We start from the raw sequence: 16196 nt of genomic DNA, 5'->3' as shown, positions 1-16196 counted from the left end.
GGGGAAGCCCAGGAGCCTATAGCTAGGTTTGCAGATACTGCGGGGAGCAAAAAGGCTCCTGCAGGGCCCAGAACCAGCAGGTAAAACGCTGAAGAAGCAGGAGAGAGTGGGAGGAAGGTCTCCAGGCAGGGAGGCCTGGCAGAGACAGCAAAGGGCCGGCTGGATGAAGCCTGTGTGAGTTTGTGTTCAATTAATCAGGAGAGAGAGACTGAATTGGGCTTGAGGCCTACTAGTGGGGGATTTCTTTGAACTATCTGGGGACTGGGAGTTGTTAAAGGGCCCTGAAGGGGGGAAAACAGAGGCAGGGTGACCTCTGGCTGCGAAGGGGTGCTCAGGTCATGAGGACATGCCTCTTACCCTCGCCTTTCCATTTATTATTGTTTGTATTACGATAGCGCCTCTGAGCTCCAGCCTAGAGCCAGGACCCTGGTGCGCTAGACGCTGTGTAAACCCAGGACAGAAGATGTTCCTTGCCCCAAGGAGCTTACAGTCTTACGCTTGCTGGGGATGTAACAGCCGAGTCAACGGGTGAAACTCTCCAGGGTGGGCGACCACAGGGCCAGTGCCAATCGGCCCTTAACTATGGCATTGTACAAATTCAGCAACAACTTCCCCTGGGGGAACACATCAGTTAAGGGGACAGTGCAGAACAAGAGTCTGGACACAACCACTGCTAACCTCAGACCTGCCTACGTAGATAAGTGTGGCTGCCTCTTCCCCCTGCTCCATCCCACGTGCGAACGCTCTGCCTGCCGCTCCGGGCACAGCACTCAGCATTTGGAAGCTGGATCTGGGGGCTCACTCATGTCAGGACCACAGAGTAAAGCTGTCTATATGCTAATATGATTTAAAGGGTTGAGCTGGGATGCTCATCTGGGGAGCAGGAAATGGATATAATGAGCAACCCCAGGGCATGGTGGGGGACGATTGAAATAGTTGACGGGATGTGGTGGTGGTGGTTGGCTCCAGGCCAAGTCACAGAGGGTGGGAGGAGACCTCAGAGATCTTAGATGCTTTCAAAGTCACGCTCCAGGGAGAAATTCGCCCACGGGGCTATAAGCCCCCAGTGCAGCAATCTGGATGGAATGGGGAGCGCCCCTTACAGGCGGTTCGGTTTGGGAGATAGAATTTAGCATTGAAAGCAATGACCTCTTGCAAATCCTGCTAGGAAATGGAGAGCTGTGACTTGCCCAAGTGGGGCTGGTCCTGCTGGTGCCAGCCCTGGCTTTCCCTGCCCATGCTAGGGGGTTACGCTGCTGGAGCTACCCAAGCGGCTAGCCGTTGATGGGTGACAATGCATAGAAAAGTGAGCGAGGATTTCCCGGGGCAGCCGGGAGCGGCGGGGGGTGAGGTTCCCCTTGAGGGGGCTCCTGCAGCGAGGGTGAAAGGGTAGCTGGGTAAAGCCGGGGGACGTGGTCAAAGGGAAGTAGTAGGGCTTTGTTTCAGTCCCGAAGGAGCGCGGGATGAATAGACAAGAGGGCAGGGAAGGGTGAATTTTCAAGTGAGATTTCAGAAAGGCCTGGCGCTGCCTGAAGATCTCCGTGCTTTGAATGGGGCTGTTGTCTCCCTTTGTGAGGGCTGCTGGCTTAATGATGCAGCATTGTGCTCCCCGGCGGGATGCTGAGCACCGTGAGGCCCATTAGGGCTGAGAAAAATCCACGTCCCATTAACGGCCATTGAAAAAAATCAGCCTCGTTCTGAGGTGAAACTGGCCTCATCTAACAACTCTGACCCGGCTGCCTGATTCCCACCCCAGCTCCCCAGCGGTTTCTAGCAGCACACGGACTAATCAGCTTCATGGGAGTCTGAAGAGGCTGGCTTCCAAGCTGGGCCAGCCCCAGAATTACCACTCACTGCCCCTGTCTGAGGCACACAGCCTGCAGCTAGACGGGAGTCTTGGGTCTGCATCCTGCTTCTGTTGGCTTCCGGTCTCGAAAGTGACTAGTCATTTGGGGGGGCCCTTAAACTGGGGGGAGGGGCAACTTGAGACATTGTAAAGGAGTTATTTTCTACCAGGGTGGGTGCTCGGTAGGTTCCCAAAATGGCCTCCTTTTTAAGGTGTCTCCAGTTGGGCACCCCAGAAATGATCACGCGAAATCCTGAGTCATTTTTGAACACCTAGGCCATTGTTGTTTGTCCCCGACTGAGCTCAGGATAGTGCCAGGTGCTGAGCAGACCCATAGTAAGAGACGGTCTCTGCCCACAAGAGCCTACACTCTCAAGTGTTGTGCAAAACGTCGATTAACATGGCTTCCTCCCCCCACCCCCTTCGTTTGAAGAAGCAAACTTCTGCGCAATCGGGGCATGGGGTAAATTTTGCTCCAAACCAAGATCCATTTCCACTTAAACCCTAGGCCGGGCAATGTACCCCTGGGAATAGGCCCATATTGGAGCTCATAATGCAATGAGGGGAAAAGATAAAACCATAAATAAATAAAGATATCCTATCTCCTAGAACTGGAAGGGACCTTGAAAGGTCATCGAGTCCAGCCCCCTGCCCTCACTAGCAGGACCAAGTACTGATTTTTGCCCTAAGTGGCCCCCTCAAGGATTGAACTCACAACCCTGGGTTTAGCAGACCAATGCTCAAACCACTGAGCTATCCCTCCCCAAATTATTGATTATGAAATGCAAAAATCATGAAACCTAATGTTTAGCTCCTAATTTGTCCTTGCTTATGTTATAAAAACCTGGTCCTGGGTGCGCCTCTCATTCCCGAAAGACTTTGCCAATCTTTGGAGGACTGGGAATGGGACTGAACTGCGAGATTGAGCTCCCCTGCCCCCAGCTAACCCTTTGAGTAGCTACATGATAGGAAACTGTGTCTTAATAAACAGCTTCTGCTCAGCGTGGAGTGGAAGCTAACAACGTACCCTGGAGGTTGGTATTGGGACCAGAATGCGGTAACGTGTTTATGACTGATGTAGCGTAGGAAGTTGATGGCTTTCCCCAATAACATTAGTGTTTACCTTAATAAAACGGCAGAGCATTGCAAGGAAGTCCCAGAGGTTTCCAGTGACATTGGGGAGTTGGGCAGCATGATGTGTTTGTACAGTGCCTAGCACAATGAGCGTTCGCTCTGGGGCTCCTAGGCGCTATAAATAATTATAATAGCAAATGAAATAGTCACTGGGATCAAGGTAAGGCAACGCTAGTTTCAACTTCACGTCTGTGCTGAGACTCGGGCATGTTTCTGGGTAGTTTGGCGAAGGCGTCTTCCCAGGCGCACTGCAAAAGATTGAGGGTAATACAGAACGGCACAGAGCCAGCTTTGAACCCTAAGGGCCCTGTGTGTTTGCACGCTTACTTTGCATACACACACACACACACACACTCCTGTATGCACAAGTCCCCTGCTCTGTTTGCACGCCTGGCCAAATGGGCCAGTATCTCGTGTTCTGCATGGCCGTTGTGGGCTAGGTGGAAAGTTAGTGCACAGAGATGCACAGATCTCAAGGCTGAAAGCCAGCCCGCTTTTGTTTTTAGATAGGAGGCAGTGATGCAGCCTCCTCCGGGCTCCTGTGTATACTTTGAGGGTAGTTCTGCACTGCAGTCGGGGGGCAGCTCCTGGAGCTAGCTGTGACCTTGCTCACTCAGCTACTGGTAACAGTGAAGCTGTGGACACATGGGCCAGCTGCCCGAGTACTTACCAGGGTGCCAGGCAAACTTCACTGCCTCTGCTGATGCTCGTGGTGCCATGGCTTCACTGCTGCCAGTCCGCCAGCTAGCTTGGGTGTGTCTACATGAGCTGCAGTCAGACACTTTGATTGCAGTGTAGACGTGCCCTCAGTTGTCTTGCTTCAAGCAAGATAAAGAGGAGACTGATGCAGAGGGAAGGGGCACTAGCAAGACTTGCCCATAATGCAGCCTTGCAAAAGTCCTGAAAAATGTAGCAGCCCAGACACCAAATCTATTTGCTTGCCCTTGCGGTGATGGTTAGAAGGAAAACAGTGATGTTCACTCGCCCGTCCACAGGAATCCTTCCTGCGGCCTGAGTGGAGTTTTGCACGACTGGGAGATTGCAAAGGCAAAAGAGTATCTCAGCTCGAAGGGGCTGACTGGGTCTGTGGAGCTGACTCCCGCTGGGGGATGCTGCCCACATCTATCCCGGGGGGGGGGGGGCTGCGCCACAGCTGGACGGCAGAGACGGTTTCGAAAGCTGATTTCATTGTTTTTTGGCCCATCTAGCTCGACGACTTGAACCTCCCAGAAATCAAACGGAAGCGGCTGGAGGACAGGAAGGAGGACGACAAGAAAGAATTCAAGGACCTCTTTGAGCTGGACAGCGACTCCGACGGGGAGAGCGGTGGATTCGCTGTGCAAGGTATGGGGCTGGTAGGGGTTTGATTGTATATTGCAAAGAGGCGGGGCCAAATTCATCCACGGTGGAAGATGGTGCACCTCTGACTTGGAGGAGCCGCATTACAGGTGAGCGTGGCCCATCAGGCTTGAGGACATGGAGAGAGAGTGGTATGGGGTTTCCTTTTGTGGCTTTTCAATCAGCATAGGGAAGCTCATTTAGAGCCTTTCATTTTGCCCCCATGTCTTTTTGCTTCGCCTCACTCCAGCTCATTCTGGAGTCCCCACTAGCCTTCATCTCCCTTCCTGACCATCCACCCCATCCCCCAGCACCTTCCTTTTGCTGCAGATGCTGACCCTTGCCAGCGGCGCTCTGATAATCCAGCAGCAGGGGGCGCTCATCGTAAGGTAGTGCCCACTCTTTCAAATGTTCCTGTGATATGGCTAAGATTCAACTGCTGTAAGGAGTTCTGCAGTAGCTCTCGAACGCAGGCCTCTGGTTCTCTGTGTCTCCCTATCCCTTCTGTATAATGGGAATACTAGCACGGCCTGCCTCACAGGAGTGTTGTGGGGATAAATACGGTAAGGTCAGTACCAGAGGTAGGCCCAGCAATTGCTGGTTTCCAGAACAGAGACTGTCTTTGAGAGAAGGGTTAACGCCTCCCAAACCCAGCACCCTTTCTGTCCCTGGGATCTTTTTAGACAACTCTTTAATGACTTAAGGACTGCACAGGTCTTTGATGGGACAAGAAAGTTTTGGTCTGTAGAGAAAATAGAGTGGTGTAATTCACGAATTAACCACTAGGGGTCTGCTACAGAACATGCTTAAAAACTCCACTGGACAACTCAGAAAACTGTCAAATTCTTCTTTTAGAAAGTCTTGTATTTATCTTGCATTTTCTGATTGTTATTGCTAGGGGCATTTTCATCAAAACAGGATATTTTTGTTAGTTCGGGAGCTCACCTGGCCTTCTTTCTTGCCCCCCCGTTTAAAGTTCTGACCTCCCACAGGGTATCGTGGTTATGATGTGTCAGAGTAAATTCTGACATTTGCTGGGGAGTTAAGCCACAGAAGTTGATGAAATCCTGGTTTCGTTGCAGGTGTTCCTAATAAAAAGGGTGGGAGGGAAAGTTCAGAGAACTTTTGCCACATCAGCCACATGTTTAAAGCAATGGATTTTGCAGGTGTCCTTTGTAGTAAAGAGGAACAGGAAAAATCAAATGCACCACCAGAATTGGTGAATATTGAGAGACCTACAGCTCTCCCCAACACTGGGCTGGGGCTTGTCATGAATGCATTATGAGAAAGTCTCGGTAGTTTCCAAAGGGTCAATAATATGTGTAATTGAGGGACTGGGGAGTGGGAGTCCAGGACTCCTGGGTTCTATTCCTGACTCTCCCACCAGCGTGCTGTCTGCATCATTGGAAAGGTCACTTAACCCTGAGACTTATTTTCGATATTTCTATAAAGTGCTTTGAGATGCTCACATGAAAGAGGCAATATCAGTGTCTGATGATTGGAGATAGACACTATACGGCCATCCCTTCATCTCCTGGTTCTGGCCACCTCTATCAGCCACTACTGCTTTTGCTCTGGCCACTTATCTGCGCACCAGAAAACCCTGATGAATGCAAAGCTTTACATGGTACAGTGTGCTGCACGGGGTAGAGGAGATGGCTCTGAGATCAACATAGACCCCCGCCCAAAGTGAGCCACACTCCGCTGCAGAGCTGTGGGGGCTGAGGTGGGTATCTTGGGAGAGGAGCATAGGACGCATGGTTGAGCCTATGAAGCCCGGCGGCACTGACCTCCCCATGGAGAGTGGCGGGGGAAGCCTGATAGACCGTGGCAGGCTGGCGATGTGAAATGAGCTGTTGTCCTGACACGTTTCGAAGCCCTTTAGACACCAGTCATCCTGCCTCAGAAGATGAACAGTAGTGACTGCCCGGGCTGAAATCTCTGCGCAGATCCACCAGGGCCCTCAAACGCAAGTCTGGCCTGTCAGCCAGAGTTCCTGGCCCAGCCTGCTGTGTTCCCCGGGCGGTGGGGGATAGGGAAAAGCACCGAGTCCTGCATAATGTGGGGCCAGTCTAGGGAGCAGCAGGAGGCAGTGGCCCACTGAAGGGGTCTGCTGCGCGCCGGGGAGTGCAAACGCTGCCAGCTTCCACCTGGGCAGCGCTTGGCGGAGGCAGTGAGAGAGCGTTAGCTGCCTCCTTGCTGCAACAGCCTTACCCTGCTCTTTATTTCTGAGGTAAGAGCAGGTGCCCGGGCAGAACGGCTAAGAAGTGACTGCCCTTAAAGTCTCCTCCAGTGAACCAACGCCCTCAGCAGGTGTCCCCAGCAGTACTGGGGCTTGCGTACACCCCCGAGCGGCCTGGGCCACAGTCGCAGGGCAGGGCCTGTCCCTTCCTAATAGCAGCAGTGTTCCCACATCTTACCAGCCGTGCACCAGCCCCGGCCTTTTATTAGACTCTGTGCTAACAAGCAGAACGCCATTGACGTTTGTATTGGCTGGTTGATATCAAGTTATGGTTTTGGCTGGCCAGAGAGGAGCACGACCCTCCTGGCTTGGCATACGCCTGGGGTGGAATTTTCAAAGTGGTCGAGGTGATGTAGAGACACATCTTTCATTCGTCGTGCTTTGAAAATTTCAACCCAGACTTAATCGCTCATGTCTGTCTCAGAACAGGAGAGCAAGGAAACTGAAAAGTAGCACATTTAAAAACCGATCTAAGGAAATGGTTTTTCAAACAGCATATAATAGGACTGCGGAACTCATTGCCACAGGATGTCGTTGAGGCCAAGAACTTACCAAGACTGGACCTTTATATAAATAACAAAAACATCCAGGGTTATAGTTAATGCTAAGAAAGTAACAGTGGGAGGAGATAAAACCACGTTTCAGGGTTTTAACCAGCCTCTTAACTATTCGGGATTAGGGCGAGACTTCATTGGGGGAGCTTTTACCCTGCAGTGGCCAACTGTGGGGATCTTGCACCTTTCTCTGAAGTATCTGGTGCTGGTCAGTGTCAGAGACCGGATACTGGGCGAGATGGACCTTGGGTCTGGTCTGATCTGGTGGTCCCCCTGGCTGTACTGTGAGCAGAAGAGAGCCCTCCCTCACCCACCCCCTTTTTTTCCTTAATTGACCATAGCAGCATTGGCAACTGGCTCAGCATGTGTGTGGCTCACTCGTGAGATGCAAAGAGCTGGACTAGAATAGAAATGCTTCCCATTCCTAGCCAGAGACGAGGCGTTTGGCATGGGAACCCCCTTCCCTGTTGACAGCATCATCTTTCCATTTGTGGTTCAGTTTTGCCCAGACAGATCCCAGCCTGCATTCAGCCAGTGGAAAATCAGCCGTTAATAGCTAGGAAATTAGCAATTTTCTGTTAATTAGCTGCTGTTCAAAGCCCCTCTCTCCCCCACCTTTTTTTTAATTAAATATTGCTGTAGTTAAGTGCTCATTAGGGTTTACAGTGACTATAATCTCCCTGGAATAGGTTAGCATGGAGAACAGCAAGATTCCTGGAGTTAACTACAACTAACTAAACTACCTCGCTTGTTAACTAATGTCTAACAAATGTCAGGGCGGTTGGGGCACAGGAGAGCAGGTTACTGGAGAGGTCTGTCCCAGTGCAAACAGTTCACTCGCTTTGAAGAAGGCTTAAGATGCAAAATGAACAGTAAAGGACAATCTAGTCCAGGAAGTAGCAGGGGAAAAGTATAGCAAAATACCAGCCTCTCGCTCTCATTCCCAGGCCCTGTAATCAGAAAGCAATTAATTGCAAAAGGAGAAGCGTGGCTAATTAGCATAGCAAATGAATGGCTTCACATGCACAGCCACAAAATCCATGTTGTGTGTCTTATTAGAGTTCCCCACTTCTAGGCTGAGGTAGGGGAGAGGACATGGCTGCTTTGATGACAGCAACCACTTATTTCCACTGCTTCCTTAATGACCTGGCCGTCCGGGGGTGAGCCCCAGCGCAGCACGCTCCCGTGTGGTGCTTACCGTTACGGCCTGGACTGGCACGCGGTAGGAGTGCGCCCCTGAGCTGGGTTAAGCAAATGCGTGTTTGCAGGATTGGGGCCCCTGCGTGCCCCAAAGCTGCCGGTACAGGAGGCAGGTGGACCCTGAAGAGCGAGGCTTTTGCCAGGCATTCATGATTGTACAGCGCAGCTGATGTTACACCTCCCAGGGCGCTGTTCCCTGCAGGGTGCGGCGCTCTGTCTCCATGGGTTTGTCAGTTGATCACAGGATAAGCAGCACCCATCTAAACTGCTCTGGGCAATTCAGTTAAAATCCCCCAAACAGCCATAACAGCAACTGAACAAACATCCCCCAAACCTCTCACCACCAAATACAATTCCCCATTGCTTGCACTCCCCTATCCACACCCCAGACGCCCACGGTCCTGCTGCAGGGGTACTGGCTGGATTCATTGTCGTCTGGCTCCCGTGTTCCTGTAGGAATAACCGTGTTTAGGCAGTGCCCTGGCACTGGGACACGCGAGAGCTCCGTTTGCCAGGCCTCGGGCAAGTGTGCGGGGACAGCCACCGTGCAGAGCCCGGCATGAAATTGGGCTCGGTTGTGGGTGGGGCAGCCTGCCACCCCCCGGGAAGGAGGGGAGCGGAGCTGGACGGCTTGCTGGGTATTTAGGGTCGGCTGTATCCAAGCCGTGCAGGAGCATGGGCAGAACGGCAGGCTGCAGTCAGTCCTGCTAGGAGGGTGGGTACGGTTCCTTTCTCTGGCAGCCGTGTGGTTTATTGGGGTCAGGGGAGGGAAGCCGTGCCCTCCCCCTCCCGCCTGGCTTATAGCAGGAGCTCAGCTGGCCTGAGGGGGAGGCTGTCTCACCCCAAACGGCTGGGAAGGGGGAGGTGCCCAGTGCCCTGAGCTTCCCTCTTCTCCCAGGCTCCTGGAGGGGCAGCTGCAGGGGAGCAAGGTACGAGCTGACGTGCTGGCGTGCTGGCAGGATTGTGGGGGTGCACCTCAGTCTCTGCTCTGGTCTTGGTGCAGGGGGCTGCACCCCCACTGTCCTCCAGCCGGCACATGTGCCACCTCTTGCCCCCACCCTGGGGGTGCACCCCCTTCTCCAGCTGCACCGGGGAGGGGTCAGGGATTTGCTGCTTCCTGGCCCAGTCTCTGCTGCACAAAGCAGCTGTCAGCAGCTTGGTGTGGGCAGCTTGAGCAGCCCTCGGCTCTGCTCTGCTCCCAGGTGGGAACTGTCCTCCCCCCCGGGGTGTGGAAGCAGCAGCAGAACATCTGCTGGAGCTGTTGTCCTTGGAATCCTCCCGGGGGGGCCCTGGGTGAAGTGTCCCCACCCTGTGGGGAGGCAGGAGAGGTCCAGTAGGCAGGGGGAGGGGGTGTTGCTCCCCCTTATGAATAGATTTGGGAGAGCAACATTGAGGGTGCAGAATAGGATGGGGGGGGGGAGAGGCTGCTCTGTGACATGGAGCAGAACAAGATTGGGTGGGTCCCTATGGGGTGAAGCGGCAGCTATATAACATGGGGGGATGTGTGACAGGTATGTACAGAGGGAAAGGCTCCTGCAGGGGACGGAGTATCCAGGATAGGGTGCAGAACAGGCTGGGGAGTGGTGAAATGGAGCAGCTCCCTTCCGGGCAGAAGCAGCTTGTATATGGAGGGGGGGGGGGGTCTTAGAGGGACATGGCTCATATATATATATAGAGAGAGAGGGAGAGAGAGAGAGAGAGAGAGAGCTATCTCGTAGAGCTGGAAGGGACCTTGAAAGGTCATCGAGTCCAGTCCCCTGCCTTCACTAGCAGGACCAATTTTTTGCCCCCGATCCCTAAATGGCCCCCTGCAAGGATTGAACTCACAACCCTGGGTTTAGCAGGCCAATGCTCAAACCACTGAGCTATCCCTGTCCCCTTCCATAGGAAGCAGGGTATGCTTCAGAGGAGAGAGAGGGGCCACTTGCCCGTATGATTCCAGATGTTACGGTGCGTGCAGCCACACGAGGTCTCCATTTAGCAGGGTGAAAACCCAGGCTGTCGACAGGGATAAGGAGCTATATTTAAAACTAAAAAAGGGGAGGGCGCTCGGGGGGGGGGGTGGTCCTGCACCCAGTTTCTATGGTCTCTGCTGCTTTTGCTTCTCTTTCATGTTGCGCGTCTCCCGGAGTCTTGGAGGTTGCTTCTCTTTAGTTAGTGTGATAGGGCAGCGCTGCCGCTGTGTGTATGTTCCAGGCAGGGTTACATGCAGCTTCATAAAGACTTAGGGATGATGCTAAACCTTTCCAGTGATTTCAGGACGAGCTCGCTCTGCTCTGCCGGCATTGCTTTTACGTACCTGCCGCACCGGCTGTGCGTACTGTAGAACAGCAAACAGCGTTTGGGGGAGGGAGGGATTGCAGGTGCAGGAGATGCTTAATTGCAGCAATTATTGGTGATTTTCTTTAGGGTCCGCCATACAATAATGAGGAATTGATTGTTTTTGCTGTAAACACATGTTCACGCCCTTGGCTGCCTCTGCGAAAATACTTCTTACCATAGCAAATGATTAATTGTAGAGTGAGAGTGTAAATATGTATTGTGCATAAAAAACATACACAACTGTGTGTGTGTGTGTGTGTGATATGTATGTACATTATACACATACATACCCATTGTGTGTGTGTGTATACAATGTACGTACAAAGTGTGTGTATAAAGATGACATGGGTTGAGTAGCCATGGTGAAGCGTACGATATAAATACCTAGAAGCTACAGTCATGTAGAATGTGCTAGAATCACCCTTATGCTTCAGGGCTTCTATGGGTCAGGAAGCAAAATCTCTGTGGGCCAGGCTGCTCCAAATTGTCCATTGCAGGGTTTCATGCTCCTTTCTCTGAAGCATCTGGTGCTGGCCCAGATAGCTCACTGGTCTGGTCGGGTGTGGCTATTCTTGTGTTCCTGTATAAAGTCATTCCCCCAAATTAGATACATATGGGGCAAGTGAGAGATGAGGCATATTTAAGTAGGCTGAAATGGCATTGCGCTGTCTGTAATGTGATAACTTTTGGATACTGCAGCTGATCAAACCCTGTTTGGGTTTCTCTCACAGTGTCACGTAGGGGTACGGATCTGGTTTGTGTTGTGTGTTGCATATCAATATGGCAGCATGATGTGTGTGGAACAGTATGGCTACGGTATCGTTCAGCGTGTTATCTTTTTGCCTATTAAGATACAACCGCTCTCTAAAATTACTCCAGAGCCAATCCCAAAAGATTGGTCTTGTCTTGTTTTTAGCCAGGAATTCGCTTCCATCAACACTCGCTTCCGGAACCCTGTTGATTACAAGCAGAGCATGGTGGAGCCCAGCAACTTTCTGCAGCTGGGGGATTGTGTCAAACTTCCCCCCCCCCCATTTTTATGTAAGATCCGAGACAATAGAGACCTGCCTGTACGTGTGTGTTGGAGAGGGGGAGCGTATGTGCCTACGCTTAACTATAGGCATAAAACACGAGACATGAATGTAGGGTCCAGTCTCACAGGGTGCTGAGCGCCCTCGACACCTGTCTTGGTGAATGTTTGCCATCCTCCTTCCCCGTGCCTCAGTTTCACAACCCTAATGATTCTCTCCCCCATCCCTTCCTTCCGGTCTTTCCTTTCCTTCCTGTCAGGCCACTCAGGGGCTGTAAAATCAGGTTCAGCTCTTGCTCACCTCCACCCTGGAGTTGGGTTTCTTTGCAGCAGAAGGCCCAGAGGAAGGTGATGGAGGTTGAATGGCCCTGGGCTCTGCATCACAGTGAGATCAATTGCTGGTCGATCTTTGCATAGGGAAACACGTGACGTTTTTGATTTGTTTGCCTGGGAATCTAACAGACTTAGTTTATGCTCCCCCCCCCCCCCAATAAAATCAAACCACCACCAAACACTCCTCCTGTTGTGATTTCCCTAGCAGCAAATCTCTCTGCTTCGTGCCTGAGTTGAACCTGGGGAGGCAAGTGGCCGGGCAAGCGTCAGTGCATGCAGCAGCGGTGGCTTCATGTTTGGGGTGGGGTGAGCGTGGGATGTAGAGGGAGCTTCTGATCTTGGTTTTTAACCAGTTAAAACATCTGCATGAAAGGGAAGAGCCTCCCTTTCCTCCCCTTTTGGTTTAAGCCGTGGTGGTACAACTGCCTGCCAGCTTCTGCAGGGCTGGAACAATGCCCGAGGTGCAGGAAAGGTGGCTGATACAGGGGCTAGGTGGACCAGTGCTTGCTGAGGAAGGCAGGCTGGGGAGGGGCCACTGGGTGCCGTGAAAGGGCTGGTAGGGAAGGGAGTGGGTTGAGCACTCCCAGAACCACACTGGTTTTCAGAGGGCGAGGATGGAGGGGGCGCATGGATTTGATCGATGGTCTGTCTAGGGCGGGGGGTGGCAGTGGCACGCATTCCTCTCATTTACCAGCTGACGGCTCTCTGGGAGGGAAGACGGCTGCTCCTGGAAATTATTAATGGCTCGGGGAGAGGAGCTGGATTGCCTCGTCATGAGGCAATTAATGGTGAGAAGGGAGCGTGGCTGCATTCTCTCTCCGGGCCGGGCCGTAATGAGCAATCTGTCCACATTAGGCGGTGGTCTGCCTCTAATGAACTTGAGCAGGTTTCTTCGTTTATCAGTCACGTAAGCATATTACATCAGTGTGGAGGGGGGAAGGAGGTAGTCCAGATGTTTTCATTTGTTAAAGGAATAACCGTGGCCCTTCGAGCTGGCAGATTTCCTGGCGTGTGCCTCTGCATGCAGGATGAGCTAAGCAATCCATAGGCAGGGTGTTCTATGGGGTGGGGGGTAAGAAGAGGGATTATTCCTTTTATCGGGTAATTAGAGTCACCCCAAGTGTTGCTGGGTAGAGGCGGGGGAATAGATTATATAATAACAATAGATGATTATCATAAATGTCCTCCTCAAAGCTGCTTGCCTGATCCCTCTTGGCTTCAATCTCTCTCTCTCTCTCTCCACTTGGGTTTTCGTTTTGACTTTGCTTGATGAGACGCTGTTCCAGAAGAATGCTGTGTATCGGATACAGGCGATGGTCCCAATTCTGCAGTGACTGCTGCTCGGGCAGACCCCTTTGCGGGTCCTGGGGGTTCTGCGTGGGTGCAGAGACACACCCCAGTGGAGCTGATCACAGGATCGGGGCCTCTATTAGCGCCATGTCTCTGGGCTGGTCTAAGGGGGTGAGACAACCAGCTCCTACTCGTCATTGGGGTTTGGCTCCCTCCATCCCGTTTGAGAATCCCGGCTGTGGGGTCCCTGGTAAAGGAGGCTTGCAGCCAGTGAGCGCGTGGGAGCGGGCGGGTGAGGGAAGACGGGGCACAGGGAAGCAGAATGCAATTGTGCGTTTGATAAACACCTCCATCCCCAGAGTGTGGGGAGGGGGCACTCCCATCTCCCCGCTTTATGGCAGATCAGGGAAAGCAATAGAGTCAGGGCTAGCAGGCATGTCTGGGAGCCCTGCGGAGCCCCGTGGAGAGGGGCTGTACGGGGTCTGTCTCTCCCCCAGCGGTGAGTGTGTGTTACGCGTCCCTGCTCTGTGCCGATCCGCAGGGGATACTAGTTTGGTAGCGATGCAGCTACAGAGCTGTGGCTCCGGCTGTAGTGGTGTATGCTTCTAGCGCCAGAGGTCCCCGGTTTGAACCCCAATGTATCAGCCGCCATGATGGCCATCATGTGTCACCCCTTACATCCCACTGCAAGGTTTGCCTGGCGCCGGTCTCCTGCACAGGTCTGAGTCGTGTGTCCCCCCCTTACACACACGTGTGCGGCAGCCTAAGCATTTGCATCAGGCTTTCAGGCTGAGAAGTGTGGATTTTATTCCTCCAACTCACGCATCAGTTGCTTCTCCTCCCAGCCACCCCACTCTCGCTTTGCCTGATCGCTTCTCCAGGTGCTGGGCGTGAGAGCCAAGGTGGGAATTTGGGTTGCTGAGTGATGGGAGGGAATCCTGGCTCTGGCAATTCCCTCTTCCCAGGCATGTCTGGCTATCACACTGGGGAGTGGCCCATGTGCATGGGAGAACACGTCTGGTTCAGTATAGCCATCCAGGTGATCTCTGGCCATCTGGGTCCTCCACCTCTCCCTTCCAGACATTTCCCGTGTGCCCTTGAGCATCTCCCCGGGGGCCACCTGCACTGAGCACCCAAAACTCCAAAGTCAGTGAGAGATGCAAGCTGGGCCCTTCTCGTCCAGGCCTGCAAGGTGCTGGGCGCTCTTTGGCCTCCCTGATAGCAGCACGGGCTAAGGAGGAGGCTTGACACCATGGCGATGGGTACAGCATAAATTGGGCCACTGCCCTCTGTCGTGCCTCAGTTTCCCCATGTGTAGAATGGGAGTGGTAGCGCTCCCCTGCCTTCCCAGAATGCTCGAAAGGCTGAGTTCACTAGTGTGCAGAGAGGGCTTTGGATATCCTGGGACGGGGAGCGCTATGGAAAGGCGACGTGTATGGAGACAGACACGGACTTGTTTTAAAATGAAGTTATGCGTAATGCAGCTCTGGCCCCTTAATCGGAAACGTGTGTTGGAGGCAAAGTTATCTCCAGCTGCTGCAGAGGGATTTATCCCTTGATAATGGGTGGAACATCTTCTTTAATTTCTTTGTTTGAGGCCAGCTTCCCTTCCCCCCCCCGTGTTTGTTCTTCGTTTCACGTCGACCCAGCACTAAAGGATCTTGCAGACCATCTCTCCTGGTGAGCCAGAGCTCAGTGGTGCAATAGGTGGCCCTTCGGGGTGTGTAACTCAGCACGTAGACTGAAAGGGGAGCTTTGTGCTCGTTGCATGTCATGGCCAGGAACCAAATCCTTGAGCTAAGCTGCTCCATTGGACTAAGGGGCCCCAGCAACTCCAGGTGACAGGAACGTGAGAATTGTCATACTTCATCAGACCCATGGTCCAGCTAGTCCAGGCTCCTCTCTCTGACACTGGCCAGTACCAGATGCTTCAGAGGAAGAGCCCAGCAGTAGGGAGTTATGGGCTAATCTGCTCCCCCGACCCCAATATTAAGTCTCATTCTCATCTCTGATAGCTAGAGATGGGCTTGAAGCATGAGGTTGAAAATCCGTTCCCGAACTGGGGGTGCATTAACTATTCACACACCGTCTTTCTTCTTCACCCAGCTCAACAGCCAGGCCCTTTTGGCACCTTGTTCAGCCTTTGCCGGGTGATCATTTTTGTTTAACCACATGCATTTTGCAACCAGCTAGTTTGGCAGCCAAGCCGGGCAACTCTTTAGAAGGGCTGCAACCTCCCGGGAGTGCTGGCGGATTTCCCATCCTGTCTGAGCTCCGCCCCCCCTCCCCCTGCACCAGTAATAGCTTCATCATTAAAGTGATTAATGCAGCCTTTACAGCGCCCGCTTGCTGACCAAATTGTATTAAAAGTCAGGCTAATATCTCCAAGTCGAGTCAGCAGGGACTCCTGGAGGCAGGGGGGGCTCCTGGCGCTGAGGACTGCAGGCACTGCTGCTCCCCTGTTTTATGCAAGCTTTGTGCTGGCAGAGGGACGTGCTGGCATGCAGCATCCGGGCGCGACACTGGTGCTTGCTGCCCCGTTCAGCTTCCCAAAGGCAAAGAGGCTCTGGCCTCCCCCTCGCCGGCAGATCACCCTTCTGACTGGATGGAGTTGGGTTGAGCCTTGATTCCACCTTCTGCCTCCTGGCCACTGCTCCCCCCATGCACGGTCTGTACCTCCAGGACAGGCACAGATTATTGCCCTGCCCTCAGGCACAAGAGGGACCAGATGGTGACTGATCAAAGCTTGGTTTGGGCCTTGCTCCGGGAGCCGTGCGCTGCCCCCAGCGGGGGTTGTGTTGTGAGGTTATGACCCAGCCCAGTATTCAAGTTGGGTCGTCCCTGTGCTGATCCCCCCGCCCTCAGGAATGATTGAAAAGTTGATGTTTTGAGCCATGGAATGAGGAC

At 53.0% G+C, this 16196-nt stretch overlaps 1 protein-coding gene across 1 annotated transcript in view; it reads left to right on the top strand.

The window, feature by feature from the left end:
* The window catches only part of NOC2L (NOC2 like nucleolar associated transcriptional repressor), a 78655-nt gene that overhangs the window by 57851 nt on the left and 4608 nt on the right, over positions 1–16196 (top strand). The window contains exon 17 of the mRNA XM_065421279.1: positions 4189–4324. Coding sequence (XP_065277351.1) covers positions 4189–4324 — 136 coding nt within the window. The remainder of the gene's footprint in view (positions 1–4188; positions 4325–16196) is intronic.

The sequence above is a fragment of the Emys orbicularis genome, chromosome 22 (assembly GCF_028017835.1).
Source record: "Emys orbicularis isolate rEmyOrb1 chromosome 22, rEmyOrb1.hap1, whole genome shotgun sequence".
Classification (NCBI taxonomy): domain Eukaryota; kingdom Metazoa; phylum Chordata; order Testudines; family Emydidae; genus Emys; species Emys orbicularis.
The sequence above is the reverse complement of the archived record's forward strand: the minus strand, read 5'-3'. Positions and strand labels throughout refer to the sequence as shown.